General features: G+C 42.5%; 2 protein-coding genes across 8 annotated transcripts in view; both read left to right on the top strand.

Annotated features, from left to right (window-relative positions):
• slc51a (solute carrier family 51 subunit alpha) overlaps positions 1–4,266 on the top strand; it is a 47,105-nt gene extending 42,839 nt beyond the window's left edge. Inside the window, exons 6-8 of the mRNA XM_035416169.1 lie at positions 1,560–1,706; positions 3,012–3,117; positions 3,941–4,266. Coding sequence (XP_035272060.1) covers positions 1,560–1,706; positions 3,012–3,117; positions 3,941–4,110 — 423 coding nt within the window. The 3' untranslated portion in view covers positions 4,111–4,266. The remainder of the gene's footprint in view (positions 1–1,559; positions 1,707–3,011; positions 3,118–3,940) is intronic.
• Positions 4,267–5,647: 1,381 nt separating this feature from the next.
• LOC118226075 (pyruvate dehydrogenase (acetyl-transferring) kinase isozyme 3, mitochondrial-like) overlaps positions 5,648–27,802 on the top strand; it is a 56,266-nt gene continuing 34,111 nt past the window's right edge. For 5 of the 7 annotated variants that reach the window (XR_004764958.1, XM_035415341.1, XM_035415340.1 and 2 more), the window contains exons 1-2: positions 5,648–5,986; positions 10,396–10,530. Coding sequence is in view for 6 of the 7 variants with exons in the window: in XM_035415341.1 (XP_035271232.1) it covers positions 5,812–5,986; positions 10,396–10,530 (310 nt within the window). In the remaining variant the exon portion in view is untranslated. The remainder of the gene's footprint in view (positions 5,987–10,395; positions 10,531–27,802) is intronic. The other 2 variants (XM_035415342.1, XM_035415339.1) reach the window with 1 other exon arrangement.

The following is a 27,802-nucleotide window of genomic DNA, read 5'->3' as shown; positions in this document are numbered from 1 at the left end:
GAGAACCCGATCCTCCGCCTGCCCCTAGATGTTTCAGGGCTTGCCCCTGCAGCGATTCCATCACCCGCACTCCTGCTTGTTTTTCCAGCTTGTTCTTGCCTCCTCTTCCTCCCCCCTTACGGGACACCACTGTAACAGTTCTGCAGTCCTTCTCCCTACAAACCACACAATCTGTCATTCTTAGACGCACACAGGCATTATTGTGTGCTCGATACAAAAACACAGAATCACAAACAAAACAAAACGCACAATAAGGAAGGGGATTAAATGGCACGTCGCTCCCGCATGTGTCTCTCATTCCAGCGCACTGGTCGCACTGCAGGCAGAGTATATAAACAATTACCAATTAATCGCAATTGCAAGCAGCTGTGGTTGTAGGCCAGCTAAACCACTCCCTCTCCGCCTGCAGATGGCACCCTAACCACAGTTGTTTATCAGATTGTGGTTCCATCTGTGCACTGCCATGAGATACATAGTCTAGCTCATGGTAATTAGCCTAGCTGGTCATTTAGGTGCGAATAAAAACATATGACCTGTTTTCAAACACTTCTTTTGGCATGGTTTGAGGTATGATGGTGAAAGAATGCTCGTGGATCACGTTGGTCCATTGCTGCAAATTAGAGCGGGTAATCAGTACTTGCTCAAAATAAAGTGCATATTTATTCCTTTTTCAGACTGACCATAACCCACTTGTTTATTTCATGGCATGCAATTGCATTTAGTATAATAAGTTATTATACAGAAAAAGTTATTACGTTATGCACTCAACATTTTTATTACATTATAGGCTGATTATTCCATTATGAGTTTGATTACGTTTTATAGCAGTTATTACATTATGAGCTGTTAATACTTTATGAGTTGTTACAAGGTAGATCCGTTGCAGACCCATGCAGACCCATATTCTCACCCATTAATGAATATTTACACTATATACTCTCTATGGACTCTATGGTCTTTTGAAAGAAAAAGCACAAAAATAAGTCAGAGCTTTGGCTGATGTCAGGGGTGCTGTAGGGGGAACGTTAAGACAATTATAAGGGCCCTGACTGATTGGGGCCCTTAAAAATATTATAACAAAGGATTTTCTGGGGTGGTGGTGCCCCATGTGGGATCTTATCTTGGGGCCCAAAATGCCTGGCGGCGCCCCTGGCTGAAGTGGTTCTTTAATACAGGTTGTGACATGTTCATGTATTGCTGCCAAACTGGAATTGAACCAGGCATTAAAGCAAATGATGCTACTTTACTCCACAGTCATAACCCAGTTATATCAACCCTGCAGTCTCCTGCATCTCATTTCTCAAGTTTTCTGTAGATAACAGGAGGATGCATTGTCCTATGAATTGCTATGCTAGCAATGAATGTTCTCACCTCACCCACACCCATTCATTGACATTCAGCAATGATGGCAGAGAGAGGTTTCAATGTTAGGAATACAGAGTTGAATACCCAGTGAGCAAAAGGGAATATCTGCTTGTTATGAGGCAGAAACACTGCTTTACTTCCTATTCAGTGCTGTCGAAGCCAGGAAGAGACAGGTGACGATGTTGTTTTTGCAGATGGCAATTACTGGAGCGGCTATTTGGATTAACCCTTTTATAGGGATCCTGACCATCATCGCTCTCTGGCCTGTGGCCATCATGTTTATGCACCTGCGCCTCACTCTCCGAAGCCTGAGAATCATCCCCAAATACGCCATGTACCAGGTGAGTCCGTCAGTATACTTCTCTTCTAATCACTGCACAGGCAGATGGGTGATTCCACCAACGGTTGCATTTATGGTACTCGTGTAGCTTTTCCTTTTTACTTGTAAGTTTTTTTTTTTCCTCTCTCTCATTTTTAGACCAGATGTCTATTGACAGCAGTTGGCTTTGCCTCAAAACCGTTCCTGCTTATGTGAATTATGATGGAAGCTCTGTTGTCCCAAATGTCCAAATGACAACTTTCTCTGAATTTGCCCCTTTACCATGTTCTCTGATTCTGAGAGTGGCTCAAAAACTCTATTGAGAAAATACAATTGATGTTCCCCATTGTAATCAAGGGGCCAGCTTTCAGTTCTCAACCTCAGCCTCAGCACTGGATGTAATGTCGCCCCATGCCGATATCTATGATTTTCGCTCAAAAAGCCAGTTTCTCCATTCATTTTTGACAGCAAAAATAAAATACTTCCACTCAAATATTCATGTTAACTTGGTGCATTATATTAGCAAGAAAAATCACTTATTATTTTTTCACGGTAAAATAGTTTTTCCTACCACACACAAAGATTAATTTTTTATTTATTGTTTATTTTAGCCTATGTCTGCGTGATCCTCGTTTTGCATATGATTAGGCATGTGACCAAGGACACAACTGAGCATGTCTGTTGAGCGGAAAAATGATACTTCCTGGTTCTGATGTGCTCCCCGTAGGTTTCTACTGGCATCGCTGTCTCTACATATTATATACTTTAAGACTGTAATGTCCTCTGACTGCCTGTTGATGTAATAACCTGGCCGCACACATGGTGCTGACACTATGTTGTCCTGGAACTTCTGTTGCCCAGTGATAGTTTTATGACATGATGCCCAATGGTGGCTGTGACTTCATTTGGAATGTTCATCTGATGCCCTTGCACAACTCTTCCACCTCCGAGCAAACCATTCTGTAGTTCGATTGTTTTTGCCTTGACAAACACTGCCCCTCTGTCTCTTCACACATGAATTAGCACTGATTGATCAATAAAAACATTTTGCTGCTTTTTTGCACATTCATTGAAATAATAATTAATCAATCACAAATGTATAAGAATTTGTGCTCAGATCTTGGTGAGGTGAATCTGGTGTCATTATTGTACGAGACTGGAAAATGAGTTTGGAAATTAGAGCACTTCTGCTATACTTTAGATGTCTTAGACCAAATGAGTTAGTGGTCAGGAAAAACTGTAAACTGAGCCTTCACATGTTCTCACAGTTCCTAGAATGTCACATGTATGTCCGCTTTCCCCACAATCCCTGCATGTGTGCCCTCAGCTGGTCCTTGTCTTGAGTCAGCTGCAGTCAGCCATTATCAACATACTGGCGATGAACGGCACTATTGCTTGTGCCCCACCCTACTCTTCTCAGGCTCGTGGATACTGTGAGTGTGCCTGCCATTTCCCAGCGTCTCACTCTTTCTCTGAATTCAGTTCAGTTCAAATGTTCTTTCAATGGCATGACCGCACATAGGTACAATACTGCCATCACAATTGTTTTCTTAAATATTTTACATATTATAAATATATTAAATATTTAGATATTTTATACATTTATATCCAAGTGAGGTGGGCACAGTGATGCAGTGGGTAGCACTGTGGAGATTGCATGTTCTCCCCATGTCCGCGTGGGTTTCCTTCGGGTACTCCAGTTTCCTCCCACAGTCCAAAGACATACAGGTAGACTAATTGGAGACTCTAAATTGCCCATAGGTATGAGTGTGTGAGTGAATGTTATGTGTGCCCTGCGATAGATTGGTGGCCTATCCAGGGTGTATTCCTGCCTCTCGCCCAATGCACGACATAGCTCAGGAGGTAAGACCGATTGTCTGGCAGTCAGAGGGTTGCCGGTTCAAACCCCGCCCTGGGCGTGTCGAAGTGTCCTTCAGCAAGACACCTAACCCCTAACCCCTAACTGCTCTGGCGAATGAGAGGCATCAATTGTAAAGCGCTTTGGATAAAAGCGCTATATAAATGCAGTCCATTTACCATTTGCACGCTGGGATAGGCTCCAGCACCCCCCGTGACCCTGCTCAGGATAAGCAGGTATAGATAATGGATGGATGGATGGATGGATGGATATCCAAGTGAACTTGTGTTGCTTAAGTATTAACATCCCCCCCATCCACAACCACCCCCATCCAAGAAAGAAGGCAGAAAAAAAGTATTTTTTATTTGGGCTTAAACCCGTGTGTGTTTCCTCTTCAGTGATGAACCAGCAGTTGCTGATCCTGGAGATGTTTATCATCACGCTGGTGAACCGATTACTATACCGTCGCCACTATGACCCCCTGCCTCTTGTCGACCCACACGAAAATGACAACGACCAGAACGCCAAGACTATCCTGCAGTCTGAGTCTGGGGATAATGTACTGTGAAACTATACTGTGCTTTAATGTACTGTGTGTGTCTGTGTGTCTGTGTGTGTGTGTGCGCGCGCCATTCCTTTGTCCCAGAACTGTTAAAATGACTGATGAAAACTTGGCTGGTTTTCAAATACCTGCTGTTGTATTCATTAAATGATGGAACCAAGATTCGGCTCATTCTTTTCGAATGTTTATTTCTGTTATGACAAATCTACTTGTCAGGCTACTCAAATAATAATAACAGATCTACTTGTCAGTGTGTACACTCCTGGGCAAAAAAAATGGGCCAAGCCCATTTACATTGAGTGTAATGTCAACGAGTCAGTTATGTGCTGGTTACAATGCCAGTTTTTTGGCCAAAACGTCTTGCTCCTATCTGGAGTGAATGATTCAAATGATCTTTAAAAGAGCCGCTGGACCAGTAGATACAAAACGTTATAACATCAAAGATCTACTACCATATTTCACTATAGGCATAATGCCCTTTTTCACATAAGTGTCTTTCTGATGCCAAACCCACTACTGAGGTGCATGGCCAAAAAGTTCAATGCCTCACGTGTTCATAACTCCTGGTTCCAATCCAGCTGTGTATTTAATTTAAATTTCATTTAAGTAACTACCATTGTAGTTCGATAATTTCTCACACATGACTGACGTATAATTTATTTATTTTATTTTTTTGTGGACAACCTTACTATTTAGAGATTGGGGTATAGTCCCGTGCTAATGTTTTTGTATGCAGTAGTACACGATGTCCACTGGATGGCAGTACGCTCCTATTTATAGGACAATAAGTGAATGGTGAGCAAAACAGCACAAGTGTACTGAACAGTAATTGTTTGTGCTTGTCTGAACTGTGGCAACGTGCAGGCTGTGTATGACACAGAGACGCACGTTGTAAAACTATATTGATGTGCAGTATGCCCGAAATGTCCAAAAGGGAATAATCATAGTCATTGTCTCCAAAACATGATGTCGTTGTTAAAAATAATAGCCTAGTTATTTTTTTTTTTTTTGGTTTGTTTTTTTTTTTATTCTGGGATAGTTGATTTAAAAGTATACAATGCAGAATTTTTACTTTGAAAATATTATAAAATAACCAATGCATGCACTGACAATATCTGTCCTTACGTGTTTTCGCCAAATTCGTGCAACTTCGTTATTCTAAAATGCGTGAATGATGTTTGTAAAAAATTGTACAATTAGGCCAGGGTAAATTCGTCGTTTTGAATGAGCTTAAACGGGGAAATTAACTTTTTGTCCCAGATGCGTATTAAACTGCAATACCTCGGGTGACCACTGGAGTTTGAGAGCTTCGCGGAGAGTGCCAGTCCCCGGTCCCCTTTCTACGTATGAAAGATGCGAATAGGCAAAACCCGTTCAACGATATGACAAGCATGTGTTAGCTGATTTACCAGACCTATAAGAAGTGACGAACAAGGCAAGTTCCCATAAACAAAGGCAAGCTGGCCAATCGCAATGCCGTATTTCTCTTTTCTGCGTTTTGGGGAATAGCGCTATCAGCCAATAAGCATTCTGTCCTGTGGCTCGTTAGCAAGAGTTGTCATGTGCGGTTGACTAGGAACTCGTGTGCGCACAGGCGCCCGTGGAAAAATAGATTTTATTGTATTACCAAGTTAAATGTATTTAGATGTTTTACAATGGTGCCGCTACAATATGCCGTTTGGATGCAATAGCCTGTACATTCTGTAAATGTTATTTTACGTCTTAGTTCTTAGTGATGTGACTTTCACCAGTAAGTGGGAAATAAATGCATCATTCATCATGAGAATATTTACATTTCTATCGAAAAACACAACCCCGAAGATAGAATATTACTCAAAATTTTCACCTTCGCCGCTTTCTATAAAACAATTTTTGGATTTCGGTGAGTATGAATAAGCTATATATTTTGAAGACCGAATATATCAGTGGTGTCATTAGGCTACTGCGAAAACCATTATTGCAAAATGACGTCATGTGGTAGGTAGAACGTGTGAAAATTGATTTTACGGCGATTTGTTATAGTGCACCAACTGACGTAAGCCCACAGCAGTTTTAACTTAGTGATTAGGTTGTAATATAACAGTTTTAAAAAAAGGAAAATCATCCTGCTATAGAGTTCGCTTTAAGGGAGGATTCTACTTTTCAATACTGAAAAAAATAAAACCTAGGAAAAAGGGGAAGCCTGTCTAATTATTCTGTTTCTGATTTTTATTGATTCGCAAAACTTGCGCACTACTGTAACATTTAACTGATCAAATTAAAGACCAAGGTTGGTGAATAGGCTCCCATTTGTTGAAAGTGTGGACGCACGGCAGCTAAAACTAACGTAGCTAATGAGGAATTCCAAGGCGAAGTAAGTGACAGCGAGCCAAACCTGCATTGGGTTAATAAGTTTAAGGTGAAAAAATATTTTAAAACACGTGTTCGACAGCCTAATTAGGAGCCTATTGATTCATCTGAAGTCTTTAATTTGATTTAATTTTTTACAATTTTTTGTTACCTTTTGTGATGTAATTTCAATATAGCACGATAAGCACAAGGTGAACATCGAACTTTTATTCTTCATGACATGCACATCTATTTCTAATATAATGTGGCTTAAAAGGGTAAATGACTCCTTTAATAACATGAAATGCACCAAATTACATTTAATTCTGGGATTGCAATTGTGGTTGGAACAAAATCACCATACTCAGTGGTACCCCAGGACTGGGAATCACTGGACTACAGTTCCTTATTTGTCGCATTCAAGACTTTGAAGTGTTAAATTGTCTTGTGCCACTAATTTTGAACCTGATATGTGAAGACGCAGATATATTCTCTCAGATAAATATAAATTTAGCTTGGCCCAAAAGTATTGTCCATTTCATCATGGTGACTAAATAGTTACCCATGGCAGTTATTACAGGCATGCAAACATTGTTAAGGACATCATTAAATCACCTTGGGTCCCTAATATTCAACCTGCAATGAAGGAAGGGAGGCATGGACTCAGATGCATTTGAATTTAGACTGGACCAAAATTATTTTCCATTTCAAATTTGAAACTAAATCTGTTACCAGTGGCAGTTTATTTGAAGATTGCCATTAGACTTTTTAAAATGGAAAATAATTTTAGGCCAATTCATGTTTATCTGAGAGCTTATCTCCCTGCGTTCTCGTATCAGGTTGAAAACGTTACACAATTGTGACATGACTGAGTTTACAAGCTAGTTTGTGTTGTGAGAACACGTGTAAGCTTTTTTAGTTCATGTTAAATTGCATGCAATGGTATTTGCAGTATAGGCCTGTGGACCCTCAAAAACTACATTTTAAGTTAGAGATAATGGTGGCCAGAAACCAACCAAGACAGGAAACTTAGACAATCACTTTGCCATTGTGTTGAACCCTGCACTAAAAAAGCTTACAACAGAAATTTATTTGATATCCTCACCACTGGATAGGCTGTTTCGAGGATTCAATTAAGCATCCTCTTTGAATCAACAACCAGATAAATTGGGGAATGCAGGATTGGAGAGTTGATTCCTTTTTAGAAAACAATTCCTTTCTAGAAAACACACCCACATACAAACACATACCATATGTGTACAAGCAAATTGCACATACATAGAAGTAAACGCAGACACATACATACAGAACATGTACACAGACATTCACACATGTAGCCGCATGTACAGAATCAGGCACATAAACTCTCATTCCCACAGATCGCTGTTTTTCAGTACAGTGTCAAGTTTCAGCTGGGTTGAATAGTAGTCCCTTAATCTTGTCATTGTGTCTGAGTGAAATTGATGCCCTTTGGGGAGCTTGAGCCCTCTCTGTATGGCTGTCCCATATGCACAGATATGATCGCCACCTCACATTCTAGCTGTGCTCTTTTGAGATGTGGTTCTCCAAAGGCTCATTTTGGTCATTCTCTCAATAAGAATGTTTTAGAATGTTTTCAGAAAACATTTTTCCACTGTGTACGGCATAGCTTTAGAACATCTCCTGATGGTTCCTGTATTCAGCCATCATATGTTTCTTTGACTGTAGATAATATGCATACTGTCTACTCTTAAACTGTATAACATATCAGATCTTGAGTTCAGTACACCAACTTATAACTTACTGATATGGAAACAGTCAAGCAATTTGTTAACCATTATTTTGATTTGGACAGTATAGTCCATACTCTGTAAATTTATAAACTGTTTTATGAAAACTCACCATTTTCAGGGATTTAGAGGATGGACTGCTGTGAAATGGCTAGTGGTAATTCATTAACCATACTTATAATAAGTGATCAACAAGGCAAGGCATGTTCTCATAAATACAGACAAGCTGCCTAAACTTAATGTTGTATTTCACTCTTTCTCTCTAAATTTGCACTGCTCATTGTGCTGTACACTTACAGTGCAGGCCAACAGTATTAGGCCACCTGTAGCTTTTTATTTATTTATTTTTTTAAACCTTTGGTAGAACTGAATTCAGTTAATATATGCACATTTATTAAATAACAAACCAAAGTACAAACATTTTTTAAAAATTATTTCTACCTACAAAAAGATGACTTTTATTTAAAAATAATCGTAGACACAGATTTCCTCAAAATAGACTCCTTTGGCTTTAATTACAATTAAACAAATTATTGGACGTCGATCCAATCATTTTGCAAATGGGGGGTGGGAGGGAGGTGGAGGGGTAGTTAAATTGACTGAAATCTTATCTACCTTAAGTTTTTTTAAAACCACAGGTAGCCTAACACTATTTACATCTAGTGTAAGTAAAATAATGACTAAAGCTGCAAGAATTTTGTCAAGGAAAAAGGCATTAAGCTTAGAAGTGTGGGGCGAAGTAAACATTGTGGCAAGGTTATTCCCTGTGACAAATTGCAAAGAACCTGCAAAGATTTCCAGGTCCAGGTCCAGTGTTCAGTACACACTCAGAAGGGTCCAGCTTATGGGCAGTAATGTTAACAGGAGAAGATCAGGAAGATCAAGCGTGGTGTTTAGAAAAATAAACTGTTGTAAAATTCCACCACAACTACAGGAAAAATAAAATTCAGCTGTAATCACAGCTGTTGAAAATGTCAGTGACTGCTAACTGTTTATCTGCTTCTGTCGGCAGTGAGACGGGAGCTGGAATGAGACGAACGTGGGAATTATACAGTGTGTCTCTTCTGGAAACGTGTGTTGTTTGTTTGTTTGTTTGTTGCTTTGTATAGTTTCTGAATGCACAGTGAAGCCTGTGTACGTCTGAACCAGAGAACTGTGTGGTTGGTGGGAGAGGAACAGTCAAACTTGTTGCAACATACTTTCAGACCAGCAGATCATAGTTGCATTTCACTGTAGTCTGGGGAAACCAAGGATTTCTTTCTAGTTACACTGAGTTATTCCTGTAGTTCTGGTGCTGTTGTGTGACAGTTTCTCTTGCTAGATAACACATGATTATTTGCCTCTTGATCTTCCTGGTCTTCTCCTGTTAACATTACTGCCCATCAGCTGGAACCTTCTGAGCGTGTACTGAACATTGTACCTGGAAATCTGAAATTTCTCACTGCGAATAAGCTTATTGCCACAATGTTTACTTGGCCCTGCACATCTAAGCCTAACTCCTTCTTTGTCATATTTCTTGCGACTTCTGTGCCTATTTTACCTGCACTACAGGCTAAAGGTATTAGGGGTTTAAAAAAACACTACCTGGGGTTTAAAAAAATCTTAACGTAGATTAGATTTTACTCAATTGAATTACCCCTATACCACCCTCCCACCCCTCTACCCCACTTTGCAAAATGATTGGATAGACTTCCAGTAATTAATTGTAATTAAAGCCAAAGAAGGCTATTTTGAGGAAAGTTGTTTTATATTGCTTTTATGCAATACTCATCTTTTTGTGTTATTGTAGGTAGCAATGGAAAAACAAGGTTGTACTTTGATGTGTTATTCAATAAATGTGCATATAAACTCCTCAAAAAAAGTTTGGAAATTTGTGTTTGGTCGATCATATCTCTGTTGTCACTGTATTTTTAACATTGTATGTTATATCATTGGAAAGCCTGTTCATTTCCCTTTACAATGATGTCCCTTTTGTAAGGATCATGCATATGTGGGATGAGCAGCACAGCTGATTATATGGGTGGGGTCCTAAGTGAAATGTGGAAAATTTGCCAATGTCAAACAGTGTATTCTCCTGTTGGTATTGACTCTATTGTTTTGAGTTGTTTGGGGGATTGGATGATTGAACTCTATCAGTAACAAGGAACAAACAAGACAAGTTGGTAATTTTATGCTTTATTCATTGAACAAACAGTCAGGAGCCTCAGTGGCGGGTGGAAGAACCATATGCAGCCACAACAGCCTGGCACCTCCTCCTCATGTTGGTCACCAGCCTGGTCACGCGTTGCTGTGCGATGGCATTCCATTCCTCAACCAGGATTCGTCGCAGGTCAGCCAACATGGTTGCGTTGGTCACTCTAGCACATACAGCACGCACAAGCTGATCCCACAAGTGTTCAATTGGGTTGAGGTCTGGGCTGTTGGCAGGCCATTCCATTCAACCACGTTGGCTGACCTGCAACGAATCCTGGTTCAAATCACACCATGCAGGTTTATGCTTGATACATGAGAAACTCTGCATATACGTACGAGCAGCCAGGATGCAGTACATCCGAGAGGTGATTTTGCTACATGGTTCAATAGGTATTCTCTCAAATATGTATTAGAGTATAATACTTGATAATCTGTTTTTCAAAATGGGGTTTGTGTTACAAGGTCGTTTCATTTATCTACATAGGAAATATTACAACCATACAGGTAATTCAAATAATCCAGTACCTGTATTACTGATAACAGACAACTTACATTGTTTAATTTCATAGACCACATTCTATACACATCCTCAGATATTCAACAATGTCCCATTATGAGGTATGAAGCCAGCTTAGTACCTAGGCAGAGGAGCTGCAGCACACATAATGGCCTGACTGAGGCTAGTTTTATGCATAATGTGGGCATGTTTGTTCAGGACATTTATGACCTTTGAAAAGTAGCCACTAATGCTGCCTCTGAGGACACAAAACATGGTTCTATGAAATAAGCCCCATGAAGAAGCTCAATACAGCTTCATTTGAGTAACTAAAGCGTCCAACAATAACATTATTATAAATTATTGCTTTTATATTGATTCAGGTTACAGGGCTATAACCCGTATACTTTTGTCCAGCTTCGACTCTTTGCGCTTTGATGCTCAAAATCCTGTCTTGATCAGTAAAACCGCTAGTGTAACAAGAAATAACAAGGCAGTCCTCCCTCCCAAAGGAGGGCTGAAGTTGACACCCCAGGTTGATTATTACGATATTTTATAATACAAAAAACAAGACAATTAGCTGTTAATTATTCTCTACTGGGATTTAGCCTATGTAAACAAATTACCCCCTGAGCCAAAACAAATGAATCAACTCTTTGTACATAGGCTAGGAAAAGTCTATTAATTATTTTCCATTGAGCTGAAAGCCTTTTGAGGAACACCTGTAAATGAGTAAAATACAGCAAATAAAATTTCAAACGCAAAGTGGCATCTTTCTAAATAAGCAGTGAAGAAATTCTCTCCGTCAGACATTCCAGTTCTGAGTAAATTATCTGAAATCAAGCTCCTACCTGGAAGGATCCTTCGCCCTATAAGATCTACCCACCATAAGTCTAGCCTTTGCTGGAACCCCCATTATGTGTTGCAGTCAACTGACAGTCTTCTATTCTTCAAGATCATTTCCACAACTTTTGAAATTAGTTTATAGCTTCCTTCTAGCTGAAATAATCACTGAGATATTCTATTGCGTAACCAGAAATTTGCAGGAAGACAGTTTTACAGAACAGACAAGGTACAGCTTTGCACACGCACCATCTATTTGTGGGGGGGGTTCAGAGAACCAGACGCGACTGAACGGGAATCCACACAGGGTGGAGTAACCACAAGGTCTGAGAATGCTAGAGGAAGGGGACAAAGGAAACAAACAGAAAAATAAATACTCCTAAGGGAGAATATCCCAGGTATACAGGACTAAGTTAGATTACCCGTGAAAGGGGTGTAAAGAACTAAGGCCAAGGAGTATATAAAACTACATAGAAAATTCCTAGGGGAGATCCCATTCGAACAGGTCTAACAGTAGGTATGAACTAAGGAAAGGAGAAAAAACTAGACAGAACAGAGTAATATACTCCCCTGGGCGATAAGCCCTGCTGTTCAATACCAACAAAAATCTACCCAGAGAAAAGGACAAAACTGAACAGAAAAAGGAGTAATGAAGCTGTCTCAAACAGAACTGAGAGTGTAAAGGGTGAAAACTAAAGATAACAGCCCTAGTACCGAGGACTCCCAAAATGTAACGCAGAGTTAAAGATTATTGTGCAACCTTAGCAAATAATCCTTTAAATCTCAGCATTCAGTACAACAGAGATCTCTTCACAAAGGGAAGAAGAGAGACTGTTACAGCACTGAATAGTTACAAAACCACACTGACAGAATTACCTTAGCGGGTAACAAGAGTTGACACAAAAGCACTGACTGCAGGCCAGCAAGAGCTTAAATAGGAACTACAGCAGGTGAACCCAATTAGCCCAATCAGGGGAAAGAAGTGACAAGGATACCCTCCAGTGGCCAAGGATAGCCACTACCACCCAGAACCGTGACACTATTGTTTATAAGGGCTTTGTTAATTAGCTTGTGCACGCAAAAGCCAAATAATGGCAGGCAAGCATAATAGGAAGACTTTGAAGGAAGTATTGAAGGAATTGGAGGGTGACAGTAGCAACAGTGTTTCTCTGGGCTAGAGTGCTTTGACTCAGTAAAAGCAGCAGTATACAAAGACGGCTTTGGTCCTCTTCTGGACCTGTGTGTTTAAACTGTTCATATTAACTGTTTACGTGTGTCATTATTAGTTGTGTTACTATGTTATATATTATATAATTTCATTTGTATTAGTATTTCAGTCAGCTTCCAGGTTTTAGGCTCACAAAGTCGGCTCTTTAATTATTGTGATTATTCTTGATATGTTTATTTAGCTTCTGTATGCACAAGTAGTAAATGTATGTAAACCATGACTTCTGGTTATATTGCAGTGTTAAGTGGCAGAGAATCTGAGCTCTTTAGTGATTTCTTAAAAATTATTTTAAGAATCATCCACAGCTGTTCCTAAGAAGTCTCTCAACTGTTTAAACTACCTCAAGAAGAAGAAAGTCTGATTCAGATTTTGGATCAGACTGTGCTAGCCTGGCTTAGCAGGAAAATGGCGAGTATCATGAGAGTGCAAGTCCAAGCAACGTGACATGAGGGCTATCAAGGCCATGGAAAATCGTGTTTCCATTAAAATTGATGGTGGGTTAGCAGCCATCAAAGAAGTGAACGAACAAATTATGGAGGCCGAGGAGTATATCTCTGGCACAGAAGACAATATCGATAAACTATGGTCCCAGGCAAGTGCATGGGGTCACAAGTTAAAATACTTCAAGCCTGGTAGATGTCTTGGAATGCCGGAGCCATAGAAACAACCTCAGAGTGGTGGGCATACCTGATGGCCAAGATACCTGTGCATCCCTGGAGAATTGCCAAAAATCCTGGAATTGGAACCACTCTATTCTCCATTGTCAATTGAAAGAGCACATCGCATCTCAGGTCCTAGGCAAGGCATGGATTTCCCTACTCTGAGAGAGCTGATCATGTGATTTGTGGATTACAGACAGAAAGAACTTGACCTGAAGGCAGCCAAAGTAAAAGAAAAGGTGATGTACAGGGACAAGCACATTCGATTCTACCCAGATCTGTCTGCTGAAACCCACAGAAAGCGAAGAAGCTATGATGGTGTATGCCAGACGCTGTGTGAAAAAGGAATCAGTAGGCACAGAATTCTGTTCCCAGCTCGGCTACTTGTTACACAAAGGGACTGATCCTACACTGTCAACACACCTGCCGAGGTGTTTTAGTAATACTGTGAATCAAGCATGGACATTTCCGTCAGGTCACAGACCTAATTGTCACCCTGCAAACAAAGTTTTTTGTTCTTCTGTTGGATTTCTTGTTAATGCTTTGTTAGACTGTGTTGGTTAATGTAGTCTAAAAACCCTAAACAGGACAGTCACATAAGTGACTGTAACAGGTTTTGCAGTCCTTCTCCCCACAAACCACACAATCCATCATTCTGGGATGCACATGGCCTTTATTGTGCGCTCATTACAAAACACAAATATACAAACAAAATGAAACACATACAGTTAGGAAGGGGATACCATGGCACATCGCCCCCGCGTGCGTCTCTCATTCCAGCGCCCCAGTCTCACTGCAGGCAGATCATATGAACAGTTACCAATCACTGAAAAATGCCAACAGGTGTGGTTACAGGCCAGCTAAACCGCTCCCTCTCCACCTGCAGGCGTCCTAACCACACCACCCCTCCACAGTGACTTTGAAAGAGGGTTCATTATTGGGGCACAGATGGCTGGAGCTTCAGTCAAAAAGACTGCTCAACTGGCTAGTATTTCAATAGGAACAGTTATTGAAGTGATATCTGAATTTAGATTTATGGGAAAGACCAGTAAATAGGATCGGAAATTGTGGTGAAAATTGCACATTCGATGACTATGATGCGCATGCATTAGTGTGATATGTAAGGAAAAACAGAAGAGCAACTCTTCCTCAGGTGACTGAGAATGTCAATGCAGGACATTATCAGACTGTGACCTGCATGAGCAGTCAATCAAGAACAACATAGAGAGGGATATTATAGTAGGGTTGAAGTGCATAAACCCCTCACTTTATTAGGTATACCTTGCTAGTACCGGGTTGGACCCCCTTTTGTCTTCAGAACTGCCTTAATTCTTCATGGTATAGATTCAACAAGGTGCTGGAAACATTTCTCAGAGATTTTGGTCCATTTTGACATGATAGCATCACGCAGTTGCTGCGGATTTGTCGGCTGCACATCCATAATGCGAATCTCCCATTCCATCACATCCCAAAGGTGCTCTATTGGATTGAGATCTGGTGACTGTGGAGGCCATTTGAGTACAGTGAACTCATTGTCATGTTTAAGAAACCAGTTTGAGATGATTTGAGCTTTGTGACATGGCGCGTTATCCTGCTGGATGTAGCCATTAGAAGATGGGTACACTGTGGTCATAAAGGGATGGACATGGTCAGCAACAATACTCAGGTAGGCTGTGGCGGTTAAACAATGCTCAATTGGTACTAAGGGGCCCAAAGTGTGCCAAGAAAATATCCTCCACACCATTACACCACCACCACCAGCCTGAACCGTTGATACAAGGTAGGATCCATGCTTTCATGTTGTTTACGCCAAATTCTGACCCTACCATCTGAATGTTGCAGCAGAAATTGAGACTCATCAGCCCAGGCAACGTTTTTCCAATCAATTTTGGTGAGCCCATGCCAGTTGTAGCCTCAGTTTCCTGTTCTTAGCTGACAGGAGTAGCACCCGGTGTGGTCTTCTGCTGCTCTAGCCCATCTGCTTCATGGTTCAACGTGTTGTGCGTTCAGAGATGCTCTTCTGCATACCTCGGTTGTAACGAGTGGTTATTTGAGTTACTATTGCCTTTCTATCAGTTCGAAGCAGTCTGGCCATTCTCCTCTGCCCAGAGAACTGCTACTCGCTGGATATTTTCTCTTTTTCGGACCATTCTCTGTAAACCCAGAGATGGTTGTGCGTGAAAATACCAGTAGATCAGCAGTTTCTGAAATACTCAAACCAGCCCGTCTGGCACCAACAACCATGCCACGTTCAAAGTCACTTAAATCACCCTTCTTGTGTTAACGAGCAGTTGAACAGGTGTACCTAATAAAGTGGCCGGTGAGTGTATATTAAACATTTACAAATATATTGTATTGCGCCACTGAATTCGCTGTAACAATTGTGGGGGTAGACTGGGGGAGGAAACAAAAGGTGTGGGGAATTGCATGGAGTGAAAGCCAGACGTGAATGGCACTGAAGTCTAGATTGTTGCTAGTGGTATTTGATAAAGGTTAGCTTTGTTAACCCCAACTATGTGGCAGTCCCATCAGAGAACCTGAATGAGGGATTGTAGCAGAACCATAGATAATACAGGCAGTGTTCAAATTAAGATGGAACTGTGCATCCAGACCAAAGATTTCAGACATTGACACAGCCATGGGTAGTGAAGCACTGCCAGTTCTCTAGTCAGTGATAAGACAGAAGCCTTCTACCTTTGAATATGAGTCAATCACTGGAAACATGACAAGAAAGGGGCTTTCTTAGCATTGGCAACTAGTTTAAAGGGGGAAGCGCTGAATATCTTAGCCTTATTCGCTCCACAGCAGCACTAATATCTGAGCACTGTCAGACATTTGTGCATCCGATTTCAAATCATACGGAGTGTTGTCATTGCTAGGATGCAGTTCTGAGTTAGGAAGGAAACTGCAGAAACACTGCCAGCTTTTGAGCATTTGTTTGGGAAATGCATACCCTGGATTTGGTTAAGGCACTCATTATAGTGCATGGATAACTGCATTCTCCACATCCCAACCTTGCACCGCAGGCACACAAAAGTCACATCTCCTGTCTCATCTGCCTCCCCGTGGTGGAATTACATTACATTACATTACAGGCATTTGGCAGACGCTCTTATCCAGAGCGACGTACAACAAAGTGTATAACCATAATCAGGAACAAGTGTGTTGAAAACCCTAGAGAGAAGTACCGTTCCAAGTGCTGGGAACAACCGCATAGTTCAACTTGGACCCTGTAGGTAAAACTGATTAACACTAACACAAACGAGAACAGCAACAACGTAGTCTATGCAAAAATACAAGCAGTAGTTAAGACAAGTGCATTAACTAAGTCACCTACGAAATAGCTACCTAGTTACAACCCTAAGCTTACAGTCAATTTATGGACTGCATTTATATAGCGCTTTTATCCAAAGCGCTTTACAATTGATGCCTCTCATTCGCCAGAGCAGTTAGGGGTTAGGTGTCTTGCTCAAGGACACTTTGACACGCCCAGGGCGGGGTTTGAATCGGCAACCCTCCGACTGCCCGACAATCGCTCTTACCTCCTGAGCTATGTTGCCTGTAATTTAGAGATTACAGGGAGGTAGGGAGGGATGGGGAGAGGTGCAGCCTGAAGAGGTGAGTCTTCAGTTGTCGCTTGAAGTGGGTCAGTGTCTCAGCTGTTCTGACCTCCACGGGGAGGTCATTCCACTATTGTGGGGCCAGGACAGACAGGAGACGTGTTCGGGAAGCGCAGGTGCAAAGAGGGAGAGGTGCCAGGCGTCCTGAGGTAGCGGAACGGAGGGGTCTGGCTGGCATGTAGGGTTTGAAGATCTTATGAGGAATGAGGACAGAAGAAACCCTACCCTGTGATGTTCTGTGTAAGGACCCACACGCAGACCAGGGAAATCCAAAAAACGTTGTCTTTAATCAGTCCGAGGTTCGAAGCCAGGTAAATCAGAGAGAGGACGGTGCCGAATCGAGTTTCCAAAAGAATAGTGAAAAGACAGGCAAAAAATCAAAAACCAGGAGATCAGAATGGCGAAGGTACAAAGGGACAGGCAAAAGAGAAGTCAAGGCGAAGCGAAGGTCAAACCAGAAGCAAACAAAACCAAAAGGGGCAGGCAAACTCGAAGTCGGGCAAAGGGGTGTCGCAGGAATCTCGATAGACAAAGGCTTACTAACAATCGGCACAATGAATACGATCAACGTTCTGACTCTGAGCTGGTGGAAAAGACTCAGTGACTGCTCGGTTGTAGACCCCTTGACTGCGAGCCCGTTGGCGCTCTCGGATGCGTGAATCCACACGGATAGCCAGGGCAATGAGATCGTTTAGATTCTCGGGCAGGTCCCGGGTCAGCAGCTCGTCCTTCACGCTCTCAGACAGGCCATTGAGGAAGGTGTCGTACTGAGCTTTCTTCTCCCAGCCACTGGCGGTAGCCAGCGTACGAAAGTCGATGGCGAAGTCCGACACCGTCATTCCCCCTTGGCGCATGCGCAGGAGTTCTTGTGCCGCATCATGGCCGTGCTTGGAGCGGTCGAAGACCCGTTTCATCTCTTCTGCGAGCAGCGTGGAGGTCTGCACGCAGGGAAGCCCCTCCTCCCAGGCAGCCATTCCCCACTTCCTAGCTCGCCCGGTGAGCTGCGTGATTATGTAGGCAACTCGGGCCTGCTCAGTGGGGAAGGTAGCTGGCTGTAGCTGGAAGATCAGCCGGCACTGGGTAAGGAATGGGCGGCAGCCACCAGGTTCTCCGTCGTACTTCTCCGGAGGAGGAAGGTGGGGTTCACGAGCACGTACAGGTGGGATGTCAGGCGTAGCGGGAGCCGCAGGTTGCTGGGGAGCGAAGCCAGGCGAGGAAGCCCGGAGTGCAGATATCAGCTCCGCCACGCAGGAGGTTAGGGTCTGCAGCTGGTGAGAGACCGACTCCAAGTGGGACTGGTGGCGTCCCAACATGGCTCCCTGCTGCCCAAGTACAAATTGTACCTGGGCAGGGTCCGCTGGGTCCATCCTGGTCAGAACGTACTGTGATGTTCTGTGTAAGGACCCACACGCAGACCAGGGAAATCCAAAATACGTTGCCTTTAATCAGTCCGAGGTTCGAAGCCAGGTAATCAGAGAGAGGACGGTGCCGAATCGAGTTTCCAAAAGAATAGTGAAAAGACAGGCAAAAAATCAAAAACCAGGAGATCAGAATGGCGAAGGTACAAAGGGACAGGCAAAAGAGAAGTCAAGGCGAAGCGAAGGTCAAACCAGAAGCAAACAAAACCAAAACGGGCAGGCAAACTCGAAGTCGGGCAAAGGGGTGTCGCAGGAATCTCGATAGACAAAGGCTTACTAACAATCGGCACAATGAATACGATCAACGTTCTGACTCTGAGCTGGTGGAAAAGACTGACATTTATACACTGGGGAAGGTAACAATCAAGGAGGGGTTAAGTGAGTGAGGGAGGAGTAACAAACAACATCCAGGTGAAGAACATTAGGAAAACTAATTCAATGACAGGGGACTGACAAAACGCGGACTGGAATCACATAGACAACAATGATAAAAGACGGCCTGGGTGAAGCAGGTAAAACACGTGCAGAGAGAGAGAGGTGCAGTCAGAGCAAGAGACAGGTGCAGGCAATTGCAGAACTCAGCATTAGAGCAGGCTAGAAAGAAAAGGGGCGGAGCTACAGCGCAGCATGGAAAAGGGGAGACTGGTTAATGTATTAGTATAGTGATCTAAACTATCAAAAACCCAAAACTAGTGTGTGTTAGTCCATTAGTAATATTCACATGTTAGTATATTAGCGAGGTTAGTACTTTACAATCTATAAGTTAGTAGGGATTAGTAGAAATTAGTAAAACTAGAAATAAGCAGGAAGTAAGTAAAGCGAGACTGGAAAGAAGGGGGGAAACCACGAAAACCCGGAACCACCCGAATAGTGAAATCACACAAGTACAGGGGAGTGAAGCAGCTCAGGGAACACAGACACAGACAGTACTGGGGAGACAAGTGACCGGGAATCCAGACTACAACATACCCACCTTCTGATCCAGATTGAAGGCTCTTCTCTTCAGATTGCACCATGACTTCCCTGACCCCTTTAGATGTTCTTTTTCAATTTCTTTATCTGCATTTTCTTTAGTCAAGTCAAGTTTATTTATAGCACATTTACAACAACCACAGTTGACCAAAGTGCTTGAACAGACTTAAAATACCAAAACCAAATATAAAAGTAATAAAAAAAATAAGAATAAAAGGAAACAATAAACATGGTAATAAAATAATTATATAAAAGATAAAAACAAGGTGACAAGCTCAGCTCAAATTGAATGCCAACGAAAAGAGGTGAGTCTTCAGCAGCGACTTAAAAGATTCTAGGGTCTGAGCAGTTCTTAAATGAAAAGGTAGGCTGTTCCAGAGATTAGGGGCAGCTACCGCAAAGGCTCGGTTTCCTCTATTTTTGTGCCTGGATCTCAGAACATCCAAGAGCATCTGGTTGGCCGACCTTAGTGCTCTAACTGGAGTATGATGCTGCAAAAGTTCTGCAAGATAAAATGGTGCCAGCCCATTTAAAACCTTAAAAACAAGCAATAGAATCTTAAAATCAATCCTGAAGTGGACAGGCAGCCAGTGGAGGTAGGCCAATACAGGTGTTATATGATCACGCTTTCTTTTCCCAGTTAGAAGATGAGCGGCTGCATTTTGCACTAACTGCAGACGACGCAGAGACGACTGATCTACACCCACATACAAAGAGTTACAATAATTTAACTGAGAGGTAATACAAGCATGAATAACTCTCAAAATTTTTGGGAGTGAGATAAGACTTTTGGCCAAGGTAAAGCCCTATGTCATAGCCATCTTGTTTCTCATGTTTTCTGTTAGCCTCGTGTATCTTGTCTTTGTTCGTACAATCTTTGTTCTCTGTTCTTTCCCTGCAGTGTAGGCAGGTCCTCGCCATCAGCTCCACCCCGTTAGCAGCTGATTTCCCTCACCTGCTCTCCGCATTCCGCACGCCTTTGCCAGAGCATTCACTGATTGTTCACAGCATATATTCTCGGTTTTCCAGCACCTCCTTGCCAGAACGTTTTTCAGTCTGATGCGTTACTTCGGCTCCAGTCCTAGTGATTATTTAAAACGACTTTTTTCCGTTTGTGTTCTTTTTTTATTCTCTTCGGTTCGCCTACCTGCTTCCCCGATCCCGTGTTTGTTCAATACCCTGTTAATTGGATCTGTCTTGTTGGTCTAGTGTGTCCAGTCTCCATGGTCGTTCTGTCTTGTCTTTCGTCCTGTCTTGTTTTCATGTTTGTAGTTTGCCAGTTCCAGCTCCCTCCCCTTCCGCCGACCTTCCTGTCCAGCCCTGTGCCTGCTCTCTGCCGCTGTCCAGCCCTGTGCCTGCTCTCTGCCGCTGTCCAGCCCTGTGCCTGCTCCCTGGACGCTATCCAGCCTGTGCCATCTCCTGTTCATCATTCAAACCACACCTGCCTTGTCCCTCTGGTTCCCAGCCTGGTTCCCTGTACCTGGAAATAAATCACATCTGGTTTCTCCCTGCATTATCTGTGTCTGCGTCTTGCATTTGGGTCCACCTGCACTGCTCCCCGTGACATCTTAACTGAAAAAAGCTTGCTTTGACAACTGAACTAATCTGTTTATCAAACTTGAGGGAGCTGTCAAGAATCACGCCAAGATTCTTAACAAAAGATCGATTATAAGAAGCTACGGGGCCAAGAGTACCATCAGGGTCATCCAGTAGGTCAGGTCGTCCAAACATAATGATCTCAGTCTTATTTTCATTAAGATTGAGGAAATTTAAATCCATCCAAGTTTTGATGTCTTTTAAGCAGTTCAATAAAAGCTGCATTGAATCTTTATTTTTTGTTTTTATAGGCAGATAAATTTGTATATCATCGGCAAAACAATGAAAGGGAATATTATGTTTCTTAAAAATGGACCCCAAGGGCAGCATATACAAAGAAAAGAGGATGGGGCCCAAAATGCAGCCTTGGGGAACCCCACAATAAGTGGGGCCGCAATTGAAGAATATTCGCCTAGGTGAACCGAAAAACTCCTGTCTGTCAGGTATGATTGAAACCATTTGAGGGCAGTACCTTTGATGCCTACGTACTGTTCCAGACATGATGAAAGGATCTTATGATGCACAGTGTCGAAGGCAGCAGTGAGGTCTAGAAGCACCAGAATAGTAGAGCTCCCTGAATGAACAGTTAAGAGAAGATCGTTAAAAACTAAAACTAAAAAAAACTATTAAAAAAAGAGCTGTTTCAGTACTATGGCATAATTTAAAACCACACTGAAACTTCTCACAGATGCCATGGTTATCTAAAAAAAGCGTTTGTAGTTGAATAAAAACTACTCTCTCCAGAGCTTTAGACAGAAAAGGTAGCTTGGAAATTGGCCTGAAGTTAGATAAAACAGAAGGGTCAAGATTATTATTTTTGATAAGAGGCTGCACTACAGCATGTTTAAAAGGATATTATAGGCATAGCTGTGTAAAAATTGGTTATCTAGTCATACATTCTTTTGTTGAGATAGGTTAATCAATTATACTAACAAACGCTTTCTAATTGATTGTAAATGGGCCTCTGTGCCTTCTTGGTGGTGCCACATTTTGTGTATTCCTGGCAGTAATCCATGATGTTCTGCTCTGTCTACACTTCCCCCTCCTGCGTCTTTCTCTAACCTGCCAGTTGACCTTGCCACCTCCACCCTCAACTCCTGCCTCTCTCAGTCCCTCGACTCACTTTGTCCTCTTGTCTCCAAACCAGCATGCTCCTCACCCCCCTGCCCATGGCTGACCGAGCCACTACACTCCAGCAGAACATTACTGCGGGCTGCAGAGAGAAAGTGGAGAAAATCCCGATCCTCTGATGACCTGACCGCATACCATACCCTGCTGGCGACTTTTACATCTGCCCTCACATCTGCAAAAGCCTCTTTTTTCCAATCCAAGATCAGCGCATGTGTCTCTAATCCACGTAAACTATTCTCCACCTTCTCTTCCCTCCTCATTCCTCCTCCACCCCCACCTCCCTCTTCCCTCTCCGCAGATGACTTTCTGGCCGCCTTTGAAGGAAAGGTGGCTACAATCCGGAACTCCTTCACCCATCCAGTGAGCCCCCCAACCCCCCAGGACAACCCCACAGCCACACTGACCTCCTTTGAAATGCTGGAGGACTCCGATGTATTACAACTCATCACCTCTCATCGCGCAACCACCTGTCCACTCCACCCCATCCCATCTAAAGTTCTCCAATCTATCTCCAGCGAGCTCCTTCCCTATCTGTCTTCCATTGTTAATTCCTCTCTCTCCTCTGGTCATGTTCCCTCTGTTTTTAAGACGGCTCGTGTTACCCCACTACTCAAAAAACCCACCTTAGACCCCTCTGATGTAACAAATTATCGACCCGTATCCCTTCTACCCTTTCTGTCCAAAACCCTCGAACGAGCAGTTCTTAAACAATTAACCTCTTTTCTCCATCAGAACAACCTGCTAGACCCTCACCAGTCTGGCTTCCGATCCGGGCACTCAACAGAGACTGCACTACTAGCTGTGACGGAGGCACTTGCCACTGCAAGAGCCTCACGCCTCTCCTCTGTCCTGATCCTTCTTGACCTGTCTGCAGCTTTTGACACGGTCAACCATAAAATACTCCTCTCCACCTTGGCTGGGATGGGAATTGCCGGGACTGCCCTGTCTTGGTTCTCTTCCTATCTTGCAGATAGGACCTACCAGGTCACCTGGAAGGGGTCTGCCTCTGCCTCTCATCCACTTGTTACGGGAGTGCCGCAGGGATCTGTACTGGGTCCTCTGCTGTTCTCCTTATACACCAGATCTCTTGGTTCAGTCATTAATTCACATGGTTTTTCCTATCATTGTTATGCAGATGACACACAACTCTTCTTTTCTTTCCCCCCCTCGGACACACAGATCAATGATAAGATCTCTGCCTGCCTGGCTGACATCTCCACTTGGATGGCCAGCCACCATCTGAAGCTCAACCTCAACAAAACTGAGCTGCTCTTCTTCCCGTACAAGACCTCCTTGCTTCGTGAACTCTCAATCACGGTTGATGGCACCACAGTGACTGCCTCTCACTCTGCAAAGAGCCTGGGGGTGGTCCTGGATGACCAGCTGGACCTCAAGGAGCACATCAAGGCAACATCACGGTCCTGCAGATTCCTCCTATACAACATCAGGAGGATTCGACCATACCTGACGACGCACTCCACCCAGCTGCTCGTCCAGGCTACGGTGACCTCTCGCCTTGATTACTGCAACTCTCTCCTTGCAAACCTGCCAGCTTGTGCCATACAGCCACTACAGATGATTCAGAATGCCGCTGCCCGACTCATCTACAACCTCCCCAAATTCTCCCACGTCACTCCTCTGCTGCGATCACTTCACTGGCTACCGGTCGCTGCCAGGATCCGATTCAAAGCCCTGACCCTTGCCTACACTGCCGCCAACAGGACGGCCCCCATCTACTTGCAGGACATGACTCAATTCTATGTGCCTGCTCGACCACTCCGCTCTGCGGCAGCAGGGCGTCTTGCAACCCCTCCCACCCGCCCAAAGGGATCACAGAGCTTCTCCACCCTAGCTCCCCAGTGGTGGAACGAACTCCCCGTCCCTCTCCGAACCTCCCCCTCACTATCCATCTTCCGCCGTGGCCTGAAGACTCATCTCTTCAGACTATACCTAGAATAACCACCACCATGCTGTGTATATATATTTATTTAAAAAAAAAACCCTTTTTCCTGTCACTTGTTACATGTTGCCCCATCCCTGCACTTCTTGGTAAATTGTATTTGTCCTAATACTCTAGCTTATTCTTCTGCCTAGTTTGGCTTTGCAGATGTTAGACCAGGATAGTGTTCTTTGTTCTCGGCTAGAAATAGCTTTACAAAATAAGTAATTGTACCTTACTGAACCAGTGTTCAGCAGTTGTCTACGATCATGAAAATGCACTTTTTGTACGTCGCTTTGGATAAAAGCATCTGCTAAATGAATGTAATGTAATGTAATGTTGTCCACAAGGGTATGTCACTCTGGATTAGAGTGTCTGCCAAGTGATTGTAATGTAATGATATCAGTGGTTGCACTGGAGCCTGTGGGGCAGTGGGCTCAAAACAGATACATTTGTTGACAAGATGACCACTGGTGTATTAGGTATCTAGTTTTTAAATGATCCCCTTGGATGGATTGGATTGCATTTATATAGCGCTTCTATCCACATCGCTTTACAATTGATGCCCCTCATTCACCCATTCACACACACACCAACGGTGAAATGCTGCCATGCAAGGTACCAATCAGCTCGTTGGGAGCAATTAGGGGTTAGGTGTCTTGCTCAGGGACACTTCGACACGCCCAGGGCGGGGGATTGAACCGGCAACCCTCTGACTGCCAGACAACCACTCTTACCTCCTGAGCTATGTTGCCCCCAATATAATTTGATATGGCAAACTAGCTTATATTCCATGCAATATTTCATTGTATTTCACCTGATTGTAGGAACAGTGCATGTTTCTGTCTCCATGCCCATTCAGGCGGTACCCTATGTAAAGCTTTATAACTCCAGGTGTGAGCATCACAGAGACATGTAATGGCTTAAATGAAGCAGGACATTTGTACCATTTAAAATACTAAATACTTAGTTTAATATACACTACTGGTCAAATGTTTTAGAACACCTCCATTTTTCCTGTTTTTATTGAAATTTACACAGTTGTCTCAATGTACTCTGAAATTAAAGCATAGAACAAATAAACAATTGGAAATAAAAAAATAAATCATGGAATCATTCTGTTCAACATAATTTATTCTAATTTTTTGACTCAAAGTAGCCACCTTTTGCAGATATAACAGCTGAACACACTTGTGGCATTCGTTCTACAATGGAAATCAAATATTGTTCGAAAGATCTTCCCAACACTGTTGCAGAAGTTCCCACAAATGCGTTGCACTCGTAGGTTGCTTTGCTTTCACCGTTTTGTCCAGTTCAACCCAAACCAGCTCGATGGGGTTTAAGTCTGGAGACTGTGCTGGCCATTCCATGATTTGAAGCCTACCGTCTTGTTCTTTTCTTCTAAGATAGTTCTGACATAGCCTGGAGGTATGTCCTGGGTCATTATCTTGCTGTAGGATGAACCTTTGACCAACCAGGCATTGACCAGAGGGTATTGGATGGCACTGAAAAATGCTGTGGTAACCCTTTTGGTTCAGGGTGCCAGTCACTCTGTGCAAGTCGTCAACTCTGGATCCAGCAAAAGAGCCCCAGACCATCACGCTAACTCCTCCATGTTTGACAGTTGGGGTCACACACCGAAAAACCATCTTTTCACCTACTTGACGGCATACAAAAACCCTGTGTGATGAACCGAAGATTCATCGGTCCATAAGACCTTCTTACAGTCTTCAGTAGTTCACTGCCGGTGCTTCATGGCCCAGGCAAGCCTCTTTTTCTTATTTAGCCATTTTAGCAATGGCTTTTGTACTGCCACTCAACCTGTCAGACCTGCAACTTGATGTCTTCTCGTCTTGTTGAAACTGAGACTTGCTTACTTCGACCACTGTTAAGCTGTGCTTGAAGATGTTGTCCTATGAGCTGCCTATCACGCAAGCTGTTGGCTCTCAGAAACTTGTCTTCTGATTCTGTTGTGGCTTTGGGTCTGCCGGACCTCTTCTTGTCAGAGTTTCCAAGTGCATTTTGATGGTGTAGGAAACTGTACTCACTGACACCTTGGCCTTCTTTGCAATTTCTCTAAAGGAAAGACCTACACTTTTAAGGGTTATAATGGTTTGTCTGTATTCCTTTGTTAATTTCCTTTTTCTCGCCATTATGATAGCAATATAATACTTCCTGCAGTGCAATATTGTCCAAATCATGCTTCAGAGGGTGTAGTAATACAGTCTGTTCCAACACTGATTTTATACAGACAAGAGGGTTTATAAGTGATCAACAAAAGCTGGGACACCTGTTGGAATTGTTTGCATCAACTGTCAAGGCTTAATTTACTTCCATTGCTGCAGAAAAGCTGTATGTTGTTAATCCATTACTTGTCCCCCTTTTTTTATAACTCTGAAATTTACATTATTTTTCAGTTTTTGGTAACCTAAACTTTTTTTTAACCTCAGTTACAGTGGCAGTTTACCACTTACCTTTGTACCATTTCAGGTCATTCACTGGACTTGAACTGCTTAAATTTAAATAAAACTTGGAAAAATGAGGGTGTTCTAAAACTTTTGACCGGCAGTGTATATTCATAATTTAGAAAGAATTAAAGTGCCACAAAGCAATTGTCTGGGCAAAAAGGCAAAAATGGATTTGCTCTTTTTAGTTTGCAATGAAATACTGAGAGATCCCATATATACAACAGGTTAAACTATACATGTCCTGGATCAAAAACTCCTTAACCACAACTTCATAAAATCTAAGAGTGGATATGTAGAATTACTAAAGATCTATGAAGCTTTTGTCCACTTTAAAGCATAAATGAGCCCATTATGAAGGTTTAAGATTAGACATTGATATCAGATTAAAAAGTAATGCAAAAACATTGTCACACAATGCGGTACAGTGCCTAAATGGGTAATAATTAACTATTTTATGTATTTATGTATTCTACAGTATGTAATGTTTTCTTGTTTGTGGATGAGACAATATGAAAACATTATTCAACCATCCACGTTTTGACGATGTTTCACGTCATATCTGGTGCCTGAAACACAAAAACTACTAAGCTACCAACGAACGCTTACATTACAGTGTAAAATATCGGCATTATAAAATACCACTAACCTATTTAAAGACACTCAATTTAAAAAATAATGTATATAACCGAAATATGTTGACCGGTATTACTTACATAGCGATGATGAAATGTTATCTGTGTTCAGAAGATAGAGACAGAGACAGTAAATCAATTCAGTCGTTCTCTCCGCTTCTGTCTTACTCCAGCTAGGTCTCTTAACTATGTCAGTTATGTCTATATATATGCCTTAGCCATGCTCAGAAGTTCTCAAGAATAATAATATCTTTCAAGAAATGACGAAAGTCATCAATAAAGTTTTGCCAGGTGCAATGTCTTTTACTGCTACCTCAGACTGAATGGTTAATGCACTGATAATGAGACAAAACTTTAGTTTACGCTGAGCTATAAAACGCTATTCCAAAAGTAAAATTAGACATAT

The sequence above is a fragment of the Anguilla anguilla genome, chromosome 4 (genome assembly GCF_013347855.1).
Source record: "Anguilla anguilla isolate fAngAng1 chromosome 4, fAngAng1.pri, whole genome shotgun sequence".
Taxonomy (NCBI): Eukaryota; Metazoa; Chordata; class Actinopteri; order Anguilliformes; family Anguillidae; genus Anguilla; species Anguilla anguilla.
The sequence above is the reverse complement of the archived record's forward strand: the minus strand, read 5'-3'. Positions and strand labels throughout refer to the sequence as shown.